General features: G+C 41.0%; 1 protein-coding gene across 3 annotated transcripts in view; it reads left to right on the top strand.

Annotated features, from left to right (window-relative positions):
* The window catches only part of E2F3 (E2F transcription factor 3), a 46,582-nt gene that overhangs the window by 21,914 nt on the left and 2,095 nt on the right, over positions 1–22,573 (top strand). The window contains exons 2-6 of one of the 3 annotated variants that reach the window (XM_030446409.1): positions 13,644–13,755; positions 15,959–16,178; positions 16,745–16,903; positions 19,031–19,145; positions 22,422–22,560. In XM_030446409.1, the coding sequence (XP_030302269.1) occupies positions 13,644–13,755; positions 15,959–16,178; positions 16,745–16,903; positions 19,031–19,145; positions 22,422–22,560 (745 nt within the window). Of the gene's footprint in view, positions 1–13,640; positions 13,756–15,958; positions 16,179–16,744; positions 16,904–19,030; positions 19,146–22,421; positions 22,561–22,573 lie in introns of all 3 variants that reach the window. The other 2 variants (XM_030446411.1, XM_030446410.1) reach the window with 2 other exon arrangements.

The raw sequence follows: 22,573 nt of genomic DNA on the forward strand, positions 1-22,573 counted from the left end.
CTGATCCTTGAGGGACTCCACTTGTCACTGGCCTGCACTTGGACATGGACCCATTTACAGCCACTCTTTGGGTGCAGCCATCAAGCCAGTTCTTAATCCACTGAGTGGTCCATCCATCAACCCCATGTTTTACCAGCTTGGAGACCAGGATGTCGTGTGGGACTGTGTCAAAGGCTTTGCTCAGGTCCAGGTAAATGATACTCATTGCTCTTATTTTGTCTGTTGATGTTGTGACCTTTTCATAGAAGGCCACAAGGTTTGTCAGGCATGATTTGCCCTTGGTGAAGCCATGTTGATTATACCCAGTCACCTCTTCATTACTCTTCTACTCCAGCAGTGCCTCCAGGAGGATCTCCTCCAGGATCTTACCAGGCACAGAGGTGAGACTGACCAGCCTATAGTTCCCTGGGTCTTTTCCTTTTTGAAAATGGGGGTTATATTTCCCCTTTTCTAGTCTGTGGGGACTTCACTGGACTGCCAGAACTTTTGGAATATAGTAGACAGCAGTTTAGTAACCACATCTGCCAGTTCCCTCAGTTCCCATGGGTGTATCCCATTGGGTCCCATGGACTTGTACACTTTCAGATTCTTCAGATGGTCACAAACCTGATCTTCACTTACAATTGGCAGTTCTTCCTTCCAGCCCTTGCCATTGTCACCTGTGACTTCAGGAGTGTGGCTGGAGCCCTTGCCAGTGAAGACTGAGGTAAAGAAGTCATTGAGAACGTTTTTGTGTGATAGTGTGTCCAGGAGCTCCTTGTTCATCCAGGCAGGTCTCCTAGCATTCCTTGCTGCCTTCCTCTTTTTCAGTATACTTTGCTCCTGGACATGAAGAAGGTGATCCATGAATACTGACCAACTGTCCTGGGCCCCCCTTCCCTCTAGGGCTCTGTCCCATGGTACTTTGGCCAGCAGATCCCTGAAGTGATCGAAGTCTGCATGCCTGAGGTCCAGACTTGGAATACATCTCCCTAGGTGCCCTGAGGATCTTAAAAGTCAAGTGCTTCATGATCACTGCAGCCAACGGTGTCCCTGAGCCTCACGTTGGTCACCAGCCCTTCCCTGTTGGTGAGAACAATGTCCAGCATTTCATCTTTTCTTGTTGGTTCCTCTGCCATGTGGAGGAGGAGGTTATAATCTGTGAATTGAAGGAACATTCTGGATTGCTGATGCCTTGGCTGTGTTGTCCCTGCTGTGTCAGGGCGGTTGAAATCAACCACAAGGACCAGGGCCTGTGAATGTGAAGCCTCTTCTATCTGGGTATGGAGGGCCTCATCTGCTTGGTTCTGCTGGTCAGGTGGCCTGTAGGAGACCCTACTGTAACATCACCTTCTCCTCTCTTCCCTTTAATCTTAACCCAGATGCACTCAATCAGTTTGTTGTCCTTCCCCAGGTGCAGCTCCATCGATTCCAGTTGGTCACTGATGTAGAGGGCAACAACTCCTCCCCTCCTACCTTGCCTGTCCTTCCGAAAGAGTTTGAACCCATCTATCCCTGCATTCCAGTCATGGGAATTGTCCCACCAAGTTTCAGTAATAATATCCATTATGTCATAGCTTTCCAGCAGCACAGTGGTCCTTAATTCATCCTGTTTGTTGCCCCAGCTATGTGCATTCACACAGAGGCACTTCAACTGGACTGGCAGTGTCACCCTCTGAGTCAAACCCCCCTTGGTTCCTGTGGGGTGTCTCAGTGTGTCCTCCTTGGCTTGCCCCAGGGCAACAAATTGAGACCCCTTACTGGCTCTCCATCCCTCTGACTCTGGTGTGTTGCCCTACTTTTTGTTACAGGCAAGCATGAGAGTAACCCCTTCCCACTTCAAATCTTGTTCAAAGCCCTATCAATGAGCCTTGCCAACTCCTGCCCCAATATTGGGACTTTCTTAAAGTAACCTAAAACATCTCACAGTTCATGTATTATTCTGTATAACAGTAAATGCATATGTTATTTCTCATTATCTGGCTCTGTAAGTGCAGATCATTGCATCTCATTTGGGTGGGTCTGGTTTTCTTCTGAAAAATTTTTATCATCTTTCACTGTGTCCTTTGGAATCTGATTTATAATTTTATCACCCTATATGGATTCAAAGTACATTTGTTGTTTTAAGGAAATTTAACTGTATGGAACTAAGTTAAGGAAGTACTTCTTCAAAATGGAAGCTTTTACTACTAAATTGTACTTCTTATAGCAAATTACATGAACTGAATAAGTAGTTAGATATAAGAACTATCATACCTCAGGCAGTGAATTAAAAATACAGAGTCAAGATTGGTGTTCCCTATTTTTAAGAAAAGATTTCTCCTCCTTTGGGAGCATGAATACCCAACATTAAGGTGCATGTGTGCCTGGGTATTTAAAGCTTACTGCCTTCTAGTTTGTAGCTCTGTGGTATAGTTTCTCAAGTGTATGTATATGGATCCTCTGTGTCACTAATTTTTGAAAGAATGGACACATTAGCTGTTTCCCTATGAATCAGCTGTCAGTAAATAAAGTCCCGTGGCACTGCACTGGTATAACTCAGTATGGGCATTTTGCATGGACTGTGGGAAGGTTTGGTGTTCCAGGGTGGGGAAATCTTGAACCACAGACCTGTGCAGACAAGAAAACTTGTACTTCAGAAACTTCATTGGTGTAATTCCACAGATACCTTCCTTCCTGGTAGGTGTCCTGTATGTATCCAAGGAAAACAAAGCTCAAGATGCTGTGGCTTAGGCTGGCAATTTAGTGAGCAAATTGTGTGATGCAAGCCCAATCTTGCATCACTACAGTGCACTTACACTAAGATAGTATTGGCATGGCTTTGGGTATGCTCCCCCTCCCTCTTCACTTTGTAGTTATCAAATCTTATTAATTCCATCTTTTTAGAGAGTTTTATGACTGTATTCTATGTGTTCTGTAAATAAAAAGTAACTCTTCTCCAGATTCCTGTGTTGATATACATGCCCAGAATTCTAGGATTATATTATTTAACTTATATATCTGATACTTTGTGGAAAGGAAGTTCATCCTACCCTATTCTCCAGCTCCCTTAATGTCATTCTTTCCACCTAGCAGTGTTCTTTTGTTTAGCAAACAGTTTGGCAGACAACTGACAGTGTTTGAAATTTTTTCTTTTTTAAGTAGCTGTGCTAATTTCTACACATAGAGTGGAAGCCACTCAGTGGAACTAATCCAACCCCAAGCTTACATTGAAGTTAATGGCTTTTAAAAGACTATTTTTAAAAACAGTCCTTAAGTACAAAAGGCAAAATAATCTCTAGGATGTACTTTGACTGCTTTGTGATGCTTTTTCTTTGGAACAAGTCTAAAATTATATGGAAGATTTATTTCCCTTGGCCCCATTCAGTTTTAGCCTCCCGTCAGGAAGCTGAAAGTCTGAGGGGTTGAAATGTAACAAGCAGCTCTGCTGCCAGAAGAGCTGGAACCCTATCACAGACCATGTGAAGTTAAACTATCACTTTCTCATTGGCTTACTTTGATCTTGATGGCTAATATGAAAAGAGGACCTGGGTCAGTATGGTTACTTATATATATATATATATATATATATATATATATATATGCAAAACAAAGAAATTGCACCAAGGTGCAGCCAGTCTGTTGTCACATCCAACTGCCCTTAGCCCCCACTTGCCATGACTTTGAAAGTTCAGTGTCAGGCCTGATTTATAACAGTCTTGTTTTCTTCAGAGGATGTCTGTGGTGAGAAATGACTGATGTGAACTGCAACTGAAACCCCCCAAGCTTTCCTCTGGAGGCAACAGCCTTGCTGAAGTGGTATCTTTGGGAACAGGGTTAGGCGAATAGGGATAGGCTGGTAGCTTTGGCATCAATTTGTAGGGCCAGGGTGGTGTTAAAGCCTGCTGGTGGCAGGGCCAGCCTTGCCACCATGGCTCTGGTCATGCTTACTGGTGAGGGAACTACTCCTGCTGCACCCAGCCACCCACAACCCTGCAGTCAGGACTCCCCCCACCAGATGTTGGTTGATCTGTTTGTGCTTCTGCGGTGTGAGTCTTGGCTGTCTGTCAGTAGGCTGCCTGGATTTTTTGTCTCCAGAGCTTCTTCCTTGTAGAGGTAGCTGTTATGTGGAGCCATTCTCAGGATTGTTCAGAGACACTTGTGCTGCTCACCTTGGGCAGTTTAGCAGTTGAGATGAAAACTGGGTGCAGTTTCCTGAAAATAACTTTTCATATTTCAACACAAAGTGGTAACTGGAACCTTCAAACTTAGCACATTGCAAAGCCATTTCTTCCAGTAAGAAGTAATTGTTTCATATTTGGTGGAAAAAATTGCAATAGAAAGAAAGAATTCCGATGATTCATTTCCTATGTAGCATAGGTGTAATTCTGTTGGTTTGAGTCCTGAGACACAGCTTATGCTTTGGTTTATTTCTTGCACAACTATTGTAATGTCCTTCCCCTTCTAGTGCAAAGAAAATACCAAGTACTGCAGCAGTGTTGGAGAACAAGATTAGCTGTATATTTCAGCAGCAGCTACTAAACTACATGGTAGGGCTTAAGCTGATCCCATGGCATCCAAGTAGACTGATGAGCAGAAAATGGAATGACATCAAACAGGTTTTCCACTTACCTCAGTGTCTGAGTTGTGTGGTGACTCTGAGATACTCTGACCTTCAGGCAGCTCAACTCTTCTCAAGGTATTAGGATGAAAATCACAGGGAATTAGTACCTTGAATTTATAATCAGGAAAAAATGACCTGCAATAGGTCTAGGAGGAAGTCACAGTTTTTGATTGCTACATTTCACCACTTTCTTGGTTTGGCTCAGGTCACTGTGTTTAATTTAAAAGTGGTTGAAAAAATGTTCTGTTCAGACAGGACCCAAATCAGAGAAGTGTGAACTGCCATGCAGGTGATGCCCAGTGCTCCTAACATGGGAGTGAGCTGTCCATGCTCTCGCTGCTGAGCACACCTCACTGAAAGCTGATGTATCCCTTTCAGTTGATGTTGAAAACTGGTTTGTGTGATGTTCTTCAGTGATGACTGGGAGGCATACATGACACTTGTGTTGCTTCTTTCTGCACATTTGACCTGGGAAGGGAAAGCCATCACTAGGTTCTGTTCCTTTGGCTTGGGTCCTACTTTCAAATGAGAATCAGTCACTGAGGCTTGGCCACTCACATTTTAACTTTTTTGAGCTAAATACAAGTCTTATGGTTTGATATTTAGGTGCTTACAGTTTGTGGTTTCCTTGAGACTCCCACTACTTCTGAGGAAATTGTGAAAGTGGAAGTTTGATGGAAGTAGGCCTTGATTAGAACTTCACCAGAGTAGCACTAGAAGCCTCCAGCTCTCAGCGTCAAATCGTAGAATCATAGAATTGGCTGGGTTGGAAGGGACCTATAGATCATCGAGTCCAACCCTTGAACCACCGTTGCGGTTGCTAGACTATGGCACTGAGTGCCACGTCTAGTCTCTTTTTAAATATCTCCAGGGACGGAGAATCCACCACTTCAGTGGGCAGCCTATTCCGATGCTTGATCACTCTCTCCGTAAAGAAATTCTTTCTAATATCTAACCTAAACTTCCCCTGGCACAACTTAAGACCATGCCCTCTTGTCTTGTTGAAAGTCGTTTGGCAAAAGAGCCCAACCCCCGCCTGGCTACAACCTCCTTTCAGGGAGTTGTAGAGAGTGATGAGGTCTCCCCTGAGCCGTCTCTTCTTGAGGCTGAACAGCCCCAGCTCCCTCAGCCTCTCCTCATAGGGTCTGTGCTCAAGTCCCTTCACCAGCCTGGTTGCCTTCCTTTGGACCTGCTCCAGGATCTCGATATCCTTCCTGAACTGAGGGGCCCAGAACTGGACACAGTACTCGAGGTGTGGCCTCACCAAGGCTGAGTACAGGAGTAGAATCACTTGGACCTGCTGGCGACGCTGTTCCTGATAAAGGCCAGGCCATTGGCCTTCTTGGCCACCTGGGCACACTGCTGGCTCATGTTAAGCTTCCTGTCGATCCAGACTCCCAGGTCCCTTTCTGCCTGGCTGCTCTCCAGCCACTCTGTCCCCAGCCTGTAGCGCTGCATGGGGTTGTGGCCAAAGTGCAGGACCCTGCACTTGGCCATGTTAAACTTCATCCCATTGGAATCAGCCCAACTCTCCAATCTGTCCAGGTCCCTCTGCAGAGCCCTCCTGCCTTCCAGCTGATCGACACTCCCCCCCAGCTTAGTGTCATCTGCAAACTTGCTGATGGTGGACTCAATCCCCTCATCTAAATCATCAATGAAGATATTGAACAGAGCTGGGCTCAACACTGATCCCTGGGGGACACCACTAGTGACCAGCTGCCAACTGGATGCAGCCCTGTTCAGCACCACTCTCTGGGCCCAGCCCTCCAGCCAGTTCCTAACCCAACGCAGAGTGCTCCTGTCCAAGCTGTGGGCTGACAGCTTTTTCAGGAGGATGCTGTGGGAGACGGTGTCAAATGCTTTGCTGAAGTCCAGGTAGACCACATCCACAGCCTTCCCCTCATCCACCAGTCAGGTCACCTGATCATAAAAGGAGATCAGGTTGGTCAGACAGGACCTGCCCTTCCTAAACCCGTGCTGGCTGGGTCTGATCCCTTGCCCATCCTGCAGGTGCTGTGTGATTGCACTGAGGATGATCTGTTCCATGACCCTGCCAGGCACTGAGGTCAGGCTGATGGGCCTGTAGTTTCCTGGGTCCTCTTTCTGGCCCTTTCTGTGGATTGGCGTGACATTTGCCAACTTCCAATCATCTGGGGTGTCCCTGGTGAGCCAGGACTGTTGGTAGATGATAGAGGCTTGGCGAGCTCTTCTGCCAGCTCTCTCATCACCCTTGGGTGAATCCCATCCGGTCCCATAGACTTGTGGGGATCCAAGCATCTCAGTAGGTCACTGACTGTGTCCTTCAGGATTACAGGGGGGCTGTTTAGATTCATGTCACCTTCTATAAGCTCCAGAAGCCATCTGTCCTCAGGGTAACCTGTCTTTCTGTTGAAAACTGAGGTAAAGAAGGTGTTAAATACCTCAGCCTTTTCTTCATCTTTGACAACTATATTCCCACCCATGTCCAGTAAAGAATGGATATTTTCCTTGCCCCTTCTTTTGCTGCTGATGTATTTGTAGAAGGACTTTTTGTTATCCTTCACAGAGGTGGCGAGATTCCGTTCACATTGTGCCTTTGTCTCTCTGATTTTCTTTCGACATGACTTAACTATATTCCTAAATTCCTCCTCAGTAGTTAGCCCTTTTTTCCATAATTGGTAGGCCCTCCTCTTAACTCTCGTTTCTTTCAGAGTCTCCCAGTTCATGCCTACTGGGAGGGGCTGCAGATGGTAAGAATGTAGTTTAATTTGATTATTGTGAGGTGTCTCTTATTGAATTATAAGACTGATTAACACAAAGGAAGGGAATTTTCTTTTAATATTTATCTACATTAAAGACAAGCAATTTGACTGTAACTGAATGTCAACATAGGAGCCACAGAATAAATTTCCTTAGTCAAAACTATAATAAGCTGATACCTGATAAGCTGAAAAATAAGATGATAGTTTAGGAAACATGAATTAGTTTAGTGGATTTTTTTTTTTTAACACAGTTGCCATTTTCTGAGAAGAAAATTTAGGGCTTTTGTGTTGGAGTAGGTTGGTAGGCATGGTTTCTGTAAGCTGTGTTTTCATTTGCTTTTAAATGCTTCTTTAAATGTTACTTTAAATGCCAGCTGCTTGTCACTCAACCAGTAATTCTGACTAATAAATACAATACTTCAGACTCCTGTTTTTCCTTCTGTTGCTTCACAAAGTATTCAATTTTTGGCACTGTTTTTTTGTGTGTGCTTTTACCCCAATGTAATGAATGCTCTGTATGTAAAACTTAATTTGGAGGTCATGTTTTCATTAAAGTGCCATTTTGGTCTTGTTCTTCAGCATAGGGTAGTATGGGAATGCATGCTTTTGATGGAAAAGTAGTATTTTTGAGAAGAGTTGAGAGAGCTTGTAGCACTTTCTCTTTAAGAACATACTAATTTATTGTGGTTTACATGCAAGTAGTTTAATCCCCAGCTATTACTTTAACTGTTATTTTCTTAAACTCCTGTGTAATAGTTTCATACTGTCAGAATTAACTACTGAAACCAAGGGTAGTATGTTACAGATTACTGAAGCAGTTTGTAGACCACTGGTGTCAATATTTCTTCACAGAACAGTGGAATGTCTGTCCTTTCCAGATGTTTGAACTGGACATTCATCTTCTCGTTTTTCAACAGAAATAGGTGTGATATGAGGAGTTGTCACTAGGAGTCCAGAGCAGGAACTCTGGTAGCCCTCTCGCATCTTCTTTATGTACTCAGGTGTTTTTTCACAGCTGAGCTGAATTGCAGAGCTCAGCCACTTCCCTGAGAGCTGCTCTGCTTTCCTCTCTGCAGCTCTCCCATTTTTCAATCTTTCCTGATGTTAGTTGTGGTGTTTGCCATGGCCTCAGACAGGTGCAGGCACTCAGGGCTCTTCACGTACCAGTTTGTTCATTTAAGCATGTTAAAAGGCACAGTCTGTATCACTTCTTTCAGTGGAGAAATTTCCTTAGCATATGACTATTTTTGTGCGTTCACCTCAAGGTGTCATTTTTGTTTGCTTCTTTTCTTGTATTACTTACTCATCAAGCTCCAGCTTAATTTATCCTTTCATGTAAGATGCTTGCTCTCTTCCCTGAAGCTCCTGACCTCTGGAACAGCTTTCTAGAGTTCATGCCTCAGAACCTTGACTTTTAAATTGTATTTTTCATACATGCTTAATTTTGAAAATGTGGAAGAAAGCCTGTGAACATTGGTAAAGCAGCCATACTGTGGCTTCCTCACTGTGGTCGAAATTTATCTGTGCTCACTGGCTAGGCTTGCATCCCCTCCCCAGTAATATCAGCATTGTGGTGACATACAGAAAAGCTGTCATTTTATCTGCCCCAGCAATTGTACTATCTTCTAGAGACTATGCTAGGCTCAGTCATCTGCCCTTGCTTAACTTGCCCAACTCAGTCCTTGCTCTGAGATACCAACAGAGACACAGCTGAGTGCTACAGCACATTTCCCTGGCTTGCTGCTTAGTTCACTGTCAGCTATCACTAAATACACATAATTTATGATATGCTTAGTCATTTCCAGTCTTTCTATTTTTCCTGCCCAGTCAACTATAAATTGGAGTTTCTTTCTAGCTCCTCATCCCATTTTTTTTTTCTCCAATAAATAATTTTATCTTCTGCCCCCATCTCAGCAGGCTTTGTCCCAGATTACTTCCACTCTCCTTCTGAGTTCAACTTTAGTCCCTTTGTATTTAAATCAGACTGTTGCTGATATATATAATATACCCTGAATGCCTGCTGGGGAAGTGGGTTTTGTTCATCCTCCTAGGCATGTCTCATCCTGGAGGGGACCTTCCAGGAGATGGCATGTGCACAGCCTATGCAGGCCAAAGAACTGTGGCTCTTACAGTTTGGAATGGCATTTGGCTCTTAATGATTGTGATGAAAATGTACTGACTGTGCTTTTCCAAGTGTTTTTAAATTTGCAGTTTTGGGGGAATAGAATATGTCCAATGCTGTTCATCCTTCTGTCATATTTTACATGCCTACCACAGCCTAATGGGTGCAGGAATGTTTCAGGCAAAGGATTTTCAGAAGGCAGCACATGTTTCATAATTTTTCTTGCTGAGGGAGACATCAAGCAGGAAAAAATTCAGTGCACATAGTTTGGCAAACTTATTCTCCATATTTATATCACTGGAAAGAATTAGAGGATGTTTTACTGCTTTTCCCCTCAAACTTAGAAATACAAATCTTGTAGAAAATGAGGCTTTGGTTTGAAACAGTGCAGTCTTCAAAAACTGATCCTCTCTGTACCACACCATGGCACTTCCCTCTGCAAGTTCTACTAAACCCAGTGGTTGCTGTCACCTAACACTTAGCACTTCAATGTCTATTGTGCTCTTAAAAGGTAGCACTCTTGACTTTTGTTTTCTTTTAATTTGGTGCCAGTTTCTTTCCCCAAGTACTGAAGTTGATTGCTGTGTGACATGAAAGCAAAGCCATTCCATTGCTAATGCCTCAAGGGCCATGGGGGGTGGCCTGCTATTCCTGCTCAGCAGCTCTCAGTGTAGTCACCCACAAGGAATAAATGAGCAGAATGTCCTCACTTCTCTTTTGGAGTAGGACTAGGTTTCTTCTTCATGCAGCATCTGAATTAGACCAGTCAGTCTTGGGGCTGCCTGCACCAGGGAAGGAGGGAGAGCACAGTGGTGGAGGGGAGGATGCAGAAGAGGTGGTAGCAGCAGCCTACTAGACCCAGGTAACTGGGAAGTAAAAAAAAAAACCCATTAATGGAAGTGGGCTATAATTTCCTATTGGCCTTTTTTTCAAGAAAAACATGTTTGCTCTTTTTCTTGTCTTCTGTAAGCATACCTGCCTCCAGCTTTTTCTTAAAAGCTAATCCTGGAGACTGAGTATTGTAAAGTGAATTGCATCAGATCCTGCCTACTTGAAAATTCTTTGCTTATCCTAGGACCTTTAAAACTATTTTCCTATAGAGACAAGTGTTCTGATGAAGACTTTCTTGCAGGTTTGCCTCTGATGTTAATTGGGTTAGCTATCTGGGCTTCTTTGCTTTAAAAAGGAATTTGAAATTAAAAGGGCATAACTGCATAAGAGTCAAGCTGTCACCTGTTTTTAGTGGTCTGCATCATACAGTGGATCTATATATGGAACTGCTCATAGTACTGGAAGAGAAAATTGAGTCAAAACAGTAGATGCAACATTTTTTGGCTAGGCTAGGTAGGTGTCTGAATCAGCCCAATAGGATGCTTTCTTGTTACTTTCATGTCTCTTGCTGGATGTATCAGTTTGTGGCTTTATCTGTCTCATTGCTCCACGTGTTTTGTGATCCATTCACAATTCTCCTGAGGAGCCTGACTTCCATTTATTGAACTTAAGTTTAACATCACTGAGAAAGTCTTAGTGCCTGTGCTTCCTATCTTTCCCTAACATTGGAATGCTTTGTGCTGGTGTCCTTTGGCAAGCTACTTCTTAGGAGGTCCCATGTACTGTGTCAGAAGATTCTGCATACTAGGATTGATCAAACAATGCAAATAAAGACAAATAATTAAGGTTGTACAAATAATGAGTATAGTTATGCAAATCAAGAGAGCGGTTTTTTAAAGGATCACCTATTCTGCTAATTGCTGACCACAGAACTTGAGATTTCTGAAGGAAAGTCTGGTATCAGAAAGCACTATGAATAATTTTGAAGACTGTAAAGAGAAACTTTGAGTCAGCCAGGATCTCCAGTGAAAAAGAAAAAGGCACTAAAAAAATCTTTAGCCTGTAAGTCAGGGAAGAAGTTGAGAAAATATACCACTTCAGTTCTGCATCTGACCATTTACAGAGTTTGTAAAACAGGAAGTGGAAGAGAGCACTTGCTGAGTGACGTGGGATATTTGGCCTGAAATTAAACATTCCCCAGGGTTTGCTGTAATTGCCTCTCTGTAACTTCACCAAGCGCTTTTAAATTCTTCTGAAATATTTTGATCTATATATCTTTCAGGTTTTCTGCATGCTTTATGCCCTACAAACTAACTGTCTTGTAGTTCTATCTCTGCTCTTTGGTATTTTTCCAGAAGCCAGTCAGTGGTCTTGCAGTGCCCATGGGTGCAGTACACTGGTGAGACAAGAGCAAAGAGCACATTTTTGTAACACAATCCCCAGCACCCACAGACAGGCTTGTGCTGCTGCACGTGGCCAAAGGATGCTGTTTATGTTCTCTCACTACCAAACCTCATTATTTTAAGTTCACAGGAGAAAGTTTTTAAGTATTTAACTACAAAAACAGGGGCAAAATACCATTGTTCCTGTCTTGCAAACAAGTTGAGACAGAAAGTTTTGATGTGTAGCCCAAAGTGGAGTTTCTTTTCTGATGGGGAGAGCTGCTGCAAATCTCTGAATTTGAAGTCTGAATTCGAAGCATTTCCCCTCCTTCTCACACCTGGTTTTGATATTCTCTTTTATTTTTAATTGGATCCCTTTGACCTAGTCTTCCCATGCCCTGAATTCTTCCCTTCTCACCCCTCCTTCCTTCCCTTTTATAGTTCTCAGGGTGGAAAAACACTTACTTAAAAAAGTATGAAATGTATTTCTCCCTCTGGAATAGCTCTAATCCTAATTAAATCCAATCGTGTTGGCTAAACATATTAGCTGGATGCTTTTGTTAACAGTTGACCTTTTTAAAATCTGTGTCCTTGGCTTCCAGAGTCAATGGCTGAGGGAGAGGAGCAGAGGTGTTTCATGCCATCAGAAGTTGCCACCAATGGGCTGCAGGGAGCTTGGTGCCTGTATTGGTTAGATGGATGCAGTTAGTTCAGTTTTACTCTGTCACTGATTAATGCCTTGCTTCTTCCCAGAAAATAAAAGAGAAGAGCAGCTTGAGCACTCTGCACATGCTATTTCACCATGGACTTGTATAAGTTTCATGTGCTTTAACTTGCCTTTTAATAGGTTTGAGGTTTGCAAATGGAATCCAGTACAAAGATGTTAGTTACTTATCTATAAATAGATGTATATAAGTTAATTTATTTAGAGCTTTCTATTGGGTCATAGACCCAAAATACAATTTATAAGATAAATCCACAGTACAGACATATGTCTACTGCTCCACAGCAGGATGTATTATTTTATATTGGTTCACTGAAGAGCAGGATGTGATCCAAACCTTTGGGGCAACTCTAATGAGCAAGAAAATAAAATACTCTGAATTATTCTACCTAATTGAATAAACAACATTCTTCAGAAAGTTATTTGGCTAAAATTCATTAGATGTAAAACTTTTCTTTTTCCTTTATCTTCCCAGGTAATGCACTTTCTACTGTTAGGATAAACAAGTATCCTCATATTTCATTTCAGTAACATGAGCAACATGCCAGGGTGTAGAATTGTTTCCAGTGATAGTAGATTGTGTTTCTGACTAAGAGCAAAATTCATATTGGTAGTGCAGCTTATGCCTGTGTTGGGTAGTTTAACCCATTATTTTTATTATTCAGGCTGTACATCACTTTCCTTTGAGCTGACTGTAACACTGAGGATTTTCAGGCATTGTCCTTCTGATACTGCTTTTACGCCACTTCACTTATAAGTGGGCAGCTTTAATACAAATGTGCTAGTTAATGTAAAATAAATGTAGTGGTTGTGCTTTCAATGAGGACAAAAATTGTCAACAGAAGAGCTGTCTAATGCTGTTCTTGATGTCGTATCTTGTTTTTCATTGATGGAAAGCTTGTAGCAGTGGAAATTGCTGGCCCTCTCCAAGCCATCATTTCAAATGGGGAAGGAAAAATGTGACTCACACTAATACTGCCTGCACACAAACATATATGGTTAGAAGTTTTTCAAGAGAAATGGAGCTTTCTGAGTGCATATCTGTGTGTTTTTGAGTGTTTGTCTTTTGTTTTCTTAACCGAAATGTTCTCAACACAGTGGTATGAGCAAGGTAGCAGAGTAGCAAGGTTCACCTTGCTATGAAATGTTCACTGCTGCCTGCCCTCCATGTAACTCCAACATTGTGTTCAATAAAGTGAAATACACTTCTTATCAATCCAACAATTTTAATAAATGAACTTTTTTTTTTCTTTTTTAACAGGCAAAACGAAGGCTGGAACTGGGAGAAAGTGGTCATCAGTATCTTGCTGAAGGACTAAAGACTCCGAAGGGGAAAGGAAGAGCTTCAACAAGAAGTCCAGATAGTCCAAAAAGTAAGGGAGCTTGTAATATGTTTTCTGCATGGCAGAATTTTTGATTTTACTAGTTTGACATCAGAGTGAGTGATGCATTACCTAGTTAAAAAATGTGTTTATTACTGTCCTCACACGTAAAGTACAATATTGTCTACAAGAGTTGTCTAATACTGCACTTGATGTTGTATCTTGTATTTCATTGTGCATGCAACATGCTCAGCCTCACAGCCAGGCAGCACACAAGGTGTTTGCAGTGTGTATTGATCAGTTGATGTAGAGCTGCTGAGTGGCTGCAGAGGCTCATGGCTGCTCAGTCTGTCGCTCTGCTGCCTCTCCTCCCGCAACCTCCTCTTCAACCAAGCACATGACATTGAGGATGCTTAGGAGTAAGGAACCAAGATATTATGACATGATCAAACACACAGTTATTAGACAAAGCTAATCAAGCCAGCCACCTTCTTCTCTGCCAGTGTTACAGCAGCTGATTGGCAGGGCTTCTTCCCCAGGCAGGGATTGGCAAAGAGGGGTGGCTGTGCCACAGCAGCATTGCACATTAAATGCTTCTTGTGGGCTCTGAGCTTCCTTCTCTCCCAGCAATAAGACTAGATTATTACTGCCACTGCTTAGTTGCTCCATGTATTGATTTTTTGCACATCTGTTTTTCCTCAGGTGGTAGGTTCCTTGCAACAGGAGATGGGGGGCTAAGCTTTGCTATCTTGTTTGGAGGATTTGAGGAGGAGAATTAGGCTTGCAGAGGGTGGGGAGTAGGGAAGGTATAGGACTGGGTCAGTAGTGGTAGTGATGAGAGAGTGAGAGATCTGAAGGGATACTTACTTGTACTTACTAGGTAAAGGGAAGTTAGCCAATGACACAAACTTCAAGCAGACAAGTTAAACAACCACTGTTGTTTTAATTAATCTAAACTACATGAAGTCCATTTTCAATTGAACTTGCTTCATGACCAGAAGCACATGCCATTTTATATGGGGGTCAGGTAGCTTCTTCACACTCTGATCCTTTTATTCTTTTCCAAACCCTAAGTTAAAACAAACAAACAAAACCACCCTGCTCTAAATTCACAGGATCACCTAACTGATACGAATTTCCTTCCATTTCCCAGTGCAGACAAGCACTGAATCCACCAAAGAATGAGGTACAGCACATTCTCTTTGGAAGCAGGCAATTACCGGTTTTCATTGAAAAGCCATCATATCCTTCAAAATTTTTCAGGGTAGTCTAAGGGTTTGCTTTCAGGCAGGGTTTCAGTTTTGACTGCATTCTGCAACTAACAGAGGAACATGAACCTTGAAAACACGAAAATCACCACCAGATCAAGCGTAAGATCCAGCCTGCATAATACTTGATACAATAGAAAGGTTTTTGATGTATCAGCTCAGCAGACTTCTAATAATGGCCTGCTCATTTGCCTTGACACAAGGGTCTTGAACATTTAGAATTAGAAATTATTCTGATCTACATATTTAAAGTCTTAAAAGCTCATCTATTAAGTATATAGATGATACATTTGTGCATGCAAACAGCGAGTTGTCTAGTAAGATTCAAGCTGTTGTCTGACTTCTAATTTAAAAGAAGTGGATACTCTTGCTCAGCTTGAGCATTGTTTGATTATGGAGAAATAATTACTATAAAGTGTACCTTGTGTCAGTCTCCTCTAAATCACTCGAGTTTTCTGTGAGCTGTGGAGACTGGTGCTGATAGAACCTGTCATTTTGTTCACCCACTGAAGTATACCTAAGTCCTGCTTAATTGTGTGTGAAACACTTACCTTACAAGAGGGGAAAATCAAACCCTGATGAAAGCTGGCTATCAGCCTAATGAAGGAGAGTCATAGGGGAATTTTTGGTATTGCTGCCAGAATAAATAGATACTAAAAATACTGTTAAGAATTCACATAGTGAAAGCCTAAGTAGAATATTGCTATATGAATCCATCAGACTAATGGAAATATTTGCATTTAAAAAAAGTATGTATTTGCTCATGTACCTGTGACTTTTGGAACAGTACGTCTTGAAATACAAATAAGTACCCAGTGGTTAAGTTGTTTCTTAATGCAGAGGTTTGAGAGATTTCTTTAGCAAAAAATGAAAGAAATATCTGTAATATGTATCCTTTTATTTCTGGATGCTGCTTTCAGAACCAAAATGAGAAAAATTATTTATCCTAGGGTGTTTTGGTTTTTTTCCTCTCTTTTCTTTCCAAGCTCCAAAATCTCCTTCAGAAAAGACTCGGTATGATACATCGCTTGGCCTACTTACAAAGAAGTTCATTCAGTTGCTGAGCCAATCTCCTGACGGGGTCTTAGATTTGAACAGAGCGGCAGAGGTCCTCAAGGTGCAAAAGAGGAGGATTTACGATATCACCAATGTACTGGAAGGCATCCACCTCATTAAGAAAAAATCCAAAAACAACATTCAGTGGATGTGAGTGTTCATTATTCTTTTCCATTCCTGCTGGCTGATTTCTCTGTGACAGAGCAGCACTGTTTTTTTTCTCCCACTTTCCATTCTAACACATTTCTCCAAGCAACTGTCCAAAATGCATTCTCTCAGGATAAAGCTTTCTTCTTGTTAGGGCAGGTTTTCAGTGTATAAATAGCATTTGTCAGGGAAATTACAACATTTTGTTTGAATACTGGATTAACTCATTTGCTTTCGCAAGTGGAGTAATTTTTAGGTACACATCTCTACCTACTGCCTTCCTTGGTCCTTTTCAGGGTGTGGTTAGAGGGGAGGGGTGTTAGAAACAGGATTTTGGAAGAGGTTAGAAATATTTAATTTTCCATCCTTGTGGTAATTCCAAAATATGTTAACATGATAAAAAGGTGTTTCTCCTGGAAAGCATAGTTTATGTTGACTCCCTGTGGGCAGGCTTAAGGAGGAGTGAAGGACTTGGTCTGCACTGTACAAGCCTGCCTCTTCCTTTTCCCATAGCACAGGGTGAAGTTTTACAAATGCTGACAGGGTGTCTTCCTCCTCTGTATCTCTAGGGGCTGCAGTCTGTCAGAGGATGGTGGCATGCTGGCACAACGTCAAGGTCTCACAAAGGAGGTGACTGAACTGACTCAGGAAGAGAAGAAACTGGATGAGCTAATCCAAAGCTGTACCCTGGACCTCAAGCTGCTAACAGAAGACTCAGAGAATCAGAGATATCCTTTTTTGCCAAAACCTTGAAGGTGTTGTCTTCTTGCTGTGCTTTGTAATACTAAGAAAATTCATCTAAGCAACGTGACATGAAGCATCAGAAATTTCCAGAAGTTGGATAATGGCTTTTAATGTAGTTCTGTGCAGAAGTTACGTAAGCTGCTTGCACCTGAAGGACCCTGTTAACATCCATGTTCACATAAAGCAGAACCAAGAATTGGTGATTAATGAGTGTTAATATCCAAGACTCTGTGCTTTTTTGACTCTCTTGAGCCCAGAGCAAATTGCATTTTTATGTGCGCAGAAATTACACGGGCATAGAGACAAAGTCTTCACTAAGGTAACAAAGACTTGTGTGTGCATGTACTCATTACTTTATTTATTTTTTTTTACATTAAACTGATGTTTATGTAAATTACTTACACAGAGATGAAAATAAAGTTGGGAGTCAGTTTAGTCTGAAACTCGCAACAGATTTTTAAATTCCTCTAGTTAGAGGATCTATAACAGAATATCATAGGTGAAAGTTTTATGAGCTATTTTACACTCAGTTATTAAATGTAACAGCAATGCTTAGCTGCATAAAGTTCATATGACTTCTGGTATTTTGACTGCTAATACCCCTTGTGAGTAACCAATTCTTATTTTCACTAGGTTTCCCACCTATTAGCAACAGAGGAGAGCATTTTAGTAAGTGCTGATGTGAAAATTTTTATCACTTTAGATAGTCAGTAGTTCTTAAAAAGCATCTAATAAGGTGGACTTAATCTCTGTTTTGAAGGATAGGAAATGAGTAATTGAGTGTCAGTAAATATGTGAGCCATGTAAATATTATCTTTTGTGCTTGCATCTCAAAATGCTTATGAAAGCAAGACCACCGACTGGCTTAGGGAGTAGGGTCAGCACTACCTTGATCCTCAAAGGGATTTAAGCAAAGCAAAAGTGGGCATTGCAATTCTTTAGTTTCTAGCACTGTTTGCTTTGGTAGAGATCCCTGCCCAGTGGCTGCTGTTTCACTTGGGGGTGGGCAAGGAGCCCAGCATGATGTTGCTATCTATGCTTCATGCTTTTGGATTTAGGAGAGCATATTCCCCAAATTCTTTGCTGACTACTGATTTTACTAGTGAATACTGAGGAAGGAAAGTGGAAGTGTGAAACCTGGGGAGCAATCCCAGTGCTTCCCATTGTAGTCTGTTGCTCACCTCACTGAAGTCTGACATGGAGTGACCTATTGACCGCTCATGGATCTGAGAAGCCTTTTCCTTTTCTTAATACTTGAAAGCAAATTTTCTGCTTTTGAAAATGTTTTTCTTTCCCCTCATCATTAGGTAGTGCCAAGACATTTTTCTGCCGCAGCTGTGTGCTTTTTTATCTACCTTATAAATAGAAGTGGGCAGTGACTGATTGCTACCTTGAGTGTTTTGGGATGTACCCAGCATTCGTGTGGGGAGCTTTAAGCTGTGACACCAGGTCAGTGAGGAGCAGCTGTGAAGTAACCCACCAAAATGCTCACATTAATTTAGACAAATGCATGTTGAACAGCAAAATATTAATGTGTTTTTCTATGCTTATGCAGAAGTCAGCTTTCTGCACTGTCAAGTTGTTTAAAGTAGTTGTGTAAGCAATTTAGAAGAATTTCATATAAATTAATAGATTTGTGAATATACAAAAGTTTATATATGGAAATCATTATTTTAGCGATGACTTAAAAATATATTGTGTATGCACATCTATAACATCCATTTGTAAATTCTTTGGTTTTTTTCTGTGATTTCCAGTTCTTCATAATTTCCTAGCAAATGTGTAAAAAAATGTTGCTTCACACAGTCAGCAAGTAATTGTGAGTTGGTGAGCTTTATCTGATGTAGCTTTATGTGTATAGAAGAAGAGAGAAAGGAGGACTTCAGCATGGAGGATCACTTCCGTCATTTGATGGTGGCTCTATCTGTTAGATCAAAGAGAAGTTCTTACGCAGTTTCACTGCAGTCACAACCAGTGTGGAGAACAGAAAACTTTGGGCTAAGAGAAGTGTAGCAATGAAAAAATGGGACAGTAATTAAAAGAATTCTGCCTCTTCTATTAGTCTGAATATATCACAATCTGGATTAGGAAAATTCCTTAACAGTGATTACATTAGCTTATGTGACATATCAAGATATCCGAAAAATTAGTGGCCTTAAAGACCAAACAGTTATAGTTGTGAAAGCTCCTCCAGAAACAAGACTTGAAGTGCCTGACCCAGTGGAGGTAAGTAGAACCTGGCTTCTCCTACCAGCACATATATGCATATATAATTTTTCTATAGACAAAACAAGTGTATTTGGAGTCTTACAAGTCTTATTGTGGCAACTGATTCCCAAATTCTATTATATTGGTATACGGTTCTATATTCATCTGTCTTAGCAACTTTGGAGGTTGTTTTTTTTTTTTTTTTTCTTGGAAGAGGAGTCTTTTAAAATAATTTTAGAGAATTTAGTCATTATTTTTTCCTTTTCTTTCAATTCCAACTTTTCTTCAGAAAATCCACACTATTTACAGATTGTTTTCTTTTCCCATGCTTGGTCTAAAGAAGAGCTCTGAAGAAGACAGCTGGGATTTCCAGTTTGTAACCATATAAAATCTTTCTCTCAAAAGGAGATTGAGCTCTTGCCTTTTTTAGCTTTATGTATTTTTTCTTACAAAGTTCATGGATAACTCAAAGACTTAAGTATAGTGATTACTCATTACTGATATGTTATTTTACTGAGACATGTTTTCATGTAGGATTTTAATTTCTGAAGTATTACAGCTTTTGTAGAACCTTGTGTTTTACTCTTGGAATCCATTCTTGCCCTTAGTTCTTTACCTTACAGCTACTTCTTACCTTTAGGCTTACAGTTACTTCTTTAGTCATCATCTTTGCTTCATTGATACTGATTTTATACATCTGTGTAAATCTTGGTACATTCTACTAGCCCACTTCTTATCTGCTATTGTGAAATCCGCAGGGGACGGGGATTTCCTTTCTTATTTTAAGTATTTCTGTTTCTGAAGCTGTGTTCATCTGTGCCCCTCTTCTGTTGTCCCTTGCTACTCAAACCAAGGTTTGTCTCTTAGTGCCTGTTTTCGGATAAGAGATGTCTGGTTCATCTTCATTTTGTTTATTTCCTTTACCACAGTTATATGTCTATTACCTACTTCCTTTGCCTATGTCACAATTGCAGAGAAAAATGCTTCAGGAGGCATTTCTTTGAAGAACTCAAGGAGTAGCTTTACTCTTCTTCATTCCTCTCATGGTTTATGAACCACACAGTTCAGCTGCTCCTAGGATTTTATTTCTTGGTGGCAAAACTGAGCTGCTTTACAATTCCCAGCTCTTATGACAGGCCCGAGTATGTTGGGCAAACAAATAATTTGCATGAGTCACTTATTTAGAGATTAAAAAATGTACCAAAATTGTTTTCTCAAGGAGCACGTAGACATAGGGCTAAATGCCAAACATATTTGTGTTGTGTCATAACTACATTTTTCCTTCATCCCCACTCTTGGACTAGTTCCACTGAGCCCAGATCTACCTGCTGCCAGGAGGGCAGGAAGAGACTCCAGACTCCCTGTCACTTTTCCTCAGATGATTTGCTACTTTTGCTTAGGCATATTATGTTTTCCATCCTTTTTTTATCTCTGCCTTTGTCCTTAATTTCCCTTTGAACCTAGGTATAGGTTTTGGAAAAATAAATCATGTTGCTGCAATGAGGAAGGGGCATCTTTTTTCAGTGCATAATTATATACAGTTATCACTGCTTGCTTTCCTTTTTCTTTCCTCTAGGCCTTATGCTTTGATTTTTAGTCCAGTGAAATCAGGCAAGTAGAGAAGAATCATTAAAATGAGTGCCTAGACCTCCCTTATGCCCTATACCAAACTTACTTAATTTTCAGCTTCAGGCAGAAGTCCTACGTCTTCATCTCATTTCCAGTTACGTTTCAGTGTCTTTTTTTGCATACCTCAGTCACTCCATGGTACCTCCCCCAACTTCTGCTCTTCCTGTGTCCTTTTTTTCGAGTTATCTGTAGAACTGCCCTAAGTACTTTCAACTGGTTTTTGTGCCCTGAAGAATCCCTGTTAAGTTGTTGTTCTCTGGATTTTAAAAAGCTATTATGCTATGTAACTGTCTGAATAATGTAAGGAACTTTTTTGTAAGAGGGCACAATACAATGTATTTGAAAGGTCTGCAAAGATGGTATATAATGCCTATATTCAGGTTTTTAAAAACTATTAATGCAATACAGCTGAAGCAGGTTTATTTTAAACTGGAGTAGTTAGTGATTTTCCATCATAACACTAAGAGCAACATTTCCTATTTTTTTATCTGTCTATATATCTCATCTTACTGTATTAAATCAATGTGTGAAAGTTCACAGAATGGTTTGGGTTGGGAGGGACCTTCAAGATCATGTATTTCTAACCCCCCTGCATGGGCAGGGACTCCCACTAGACCACATTGCTCAAAGCCCCATCCAATATCTCCTTCAACACTTCACAGGAGAGGGCATCCAAAACTTCCCTTGGCAACCTGTTCCAGTGTCTCAGCACCCTCACAGTGAAGGATTTCTTCCTAATGTATATAACCTAAATCTACCCTCTTCCAGTTTTAAGCCATTACCTCTTGTCCTATAACTGCATGCCCTTGTAAAAACTCCCTCCCTAGCTTTCCTACAGGCACTGGCAGGCCACTATAAGGTCCAATCCCAACTCTCTTGGCCTGTTTTCATAGGAGAGATGCTCCAGGCCTCTGATAATCATCTTTGTGTCCCTCCTCTGGACTTGCTTCAAGAACTTTGTGTCCTTCTTGTATTAGGGGCTCCTGAACTGGACACAGTACTCCAGTTGGGGTCTCACAAAGTTAAGAAAAGATAATTCATAGAGACAAATTAGAAGTTCCTTTTATTCAGAAAAAACATAAAAATTAGAGTTGCTGTCTTGAAGGGCAGAAGGGCTTACAGAAACAAGTTTGGGTGAAGAAAAGTGCATATTTTTTTTGTTATTTGGAAAACTCTCTTGATAAACAGAGGAACTTATATGTAGCTATTTGAGTTCAGTGTGAATTAGTGCTGAAGGTTTTTGGATGAGTGAGAAGCATGTTGTGGCATTATTTTAAAGCTTTTACTGAATACATCCTATAATATGGTTATATGAATAAAAATAAAACTGGTGACTTGCATCCCATAGTTTGTTTACATCACAAGGCTCTGGGTTATTATGATTATAATAAAAAGTTAACAACACAGAAAACAGTGATATTCTGAGATTTTTGTACTACAAACCGTGGAGAAAAGCTTTTATGTTCTCTTCCAGTCCATAAGATACATCAGCCAAGCCTTGCACATCCTCCAAAAAAAAAAAAAAATTGCATGGGGAATTTCAGATTCTTTTGATTAGTTAACAAATGTATGCAAGCACTCACTCTCCAATAAGAATTTATCCTGTATTGACAATATTTTGTAGTGTTCACTAGTATAACACCTTACTGATGTTTGTTTTGTTAGCAGAGTGCATTGATACATTTATCTAGTACTCAAGGACCTATTGAAGTTTATCTGTGCCCAGAGGAAAACGATGCCATCAGTCCAATGAAAAGCTATAGTCAGGACCACAATGGAAATATTTCCAAAACCATTTCCAAAGGTAAAAATATTTC

The sequence above is a fragment of the Calypte anna genome, chromosome 2 (assembly GCF_003957555.1).
Source record: "Calypte anna isolate BGI_N300 chromosome 2, bCalAnn1_v1.p, whole genome shotgun sequence".
In the NCBI taxonomy this organism is placed as follows: domain Eukaryota; kingdom Metazoa; phylum Chordata; class Aves; order Apodiformes; family Trochilidae; genus Calypte; species Calypte anna.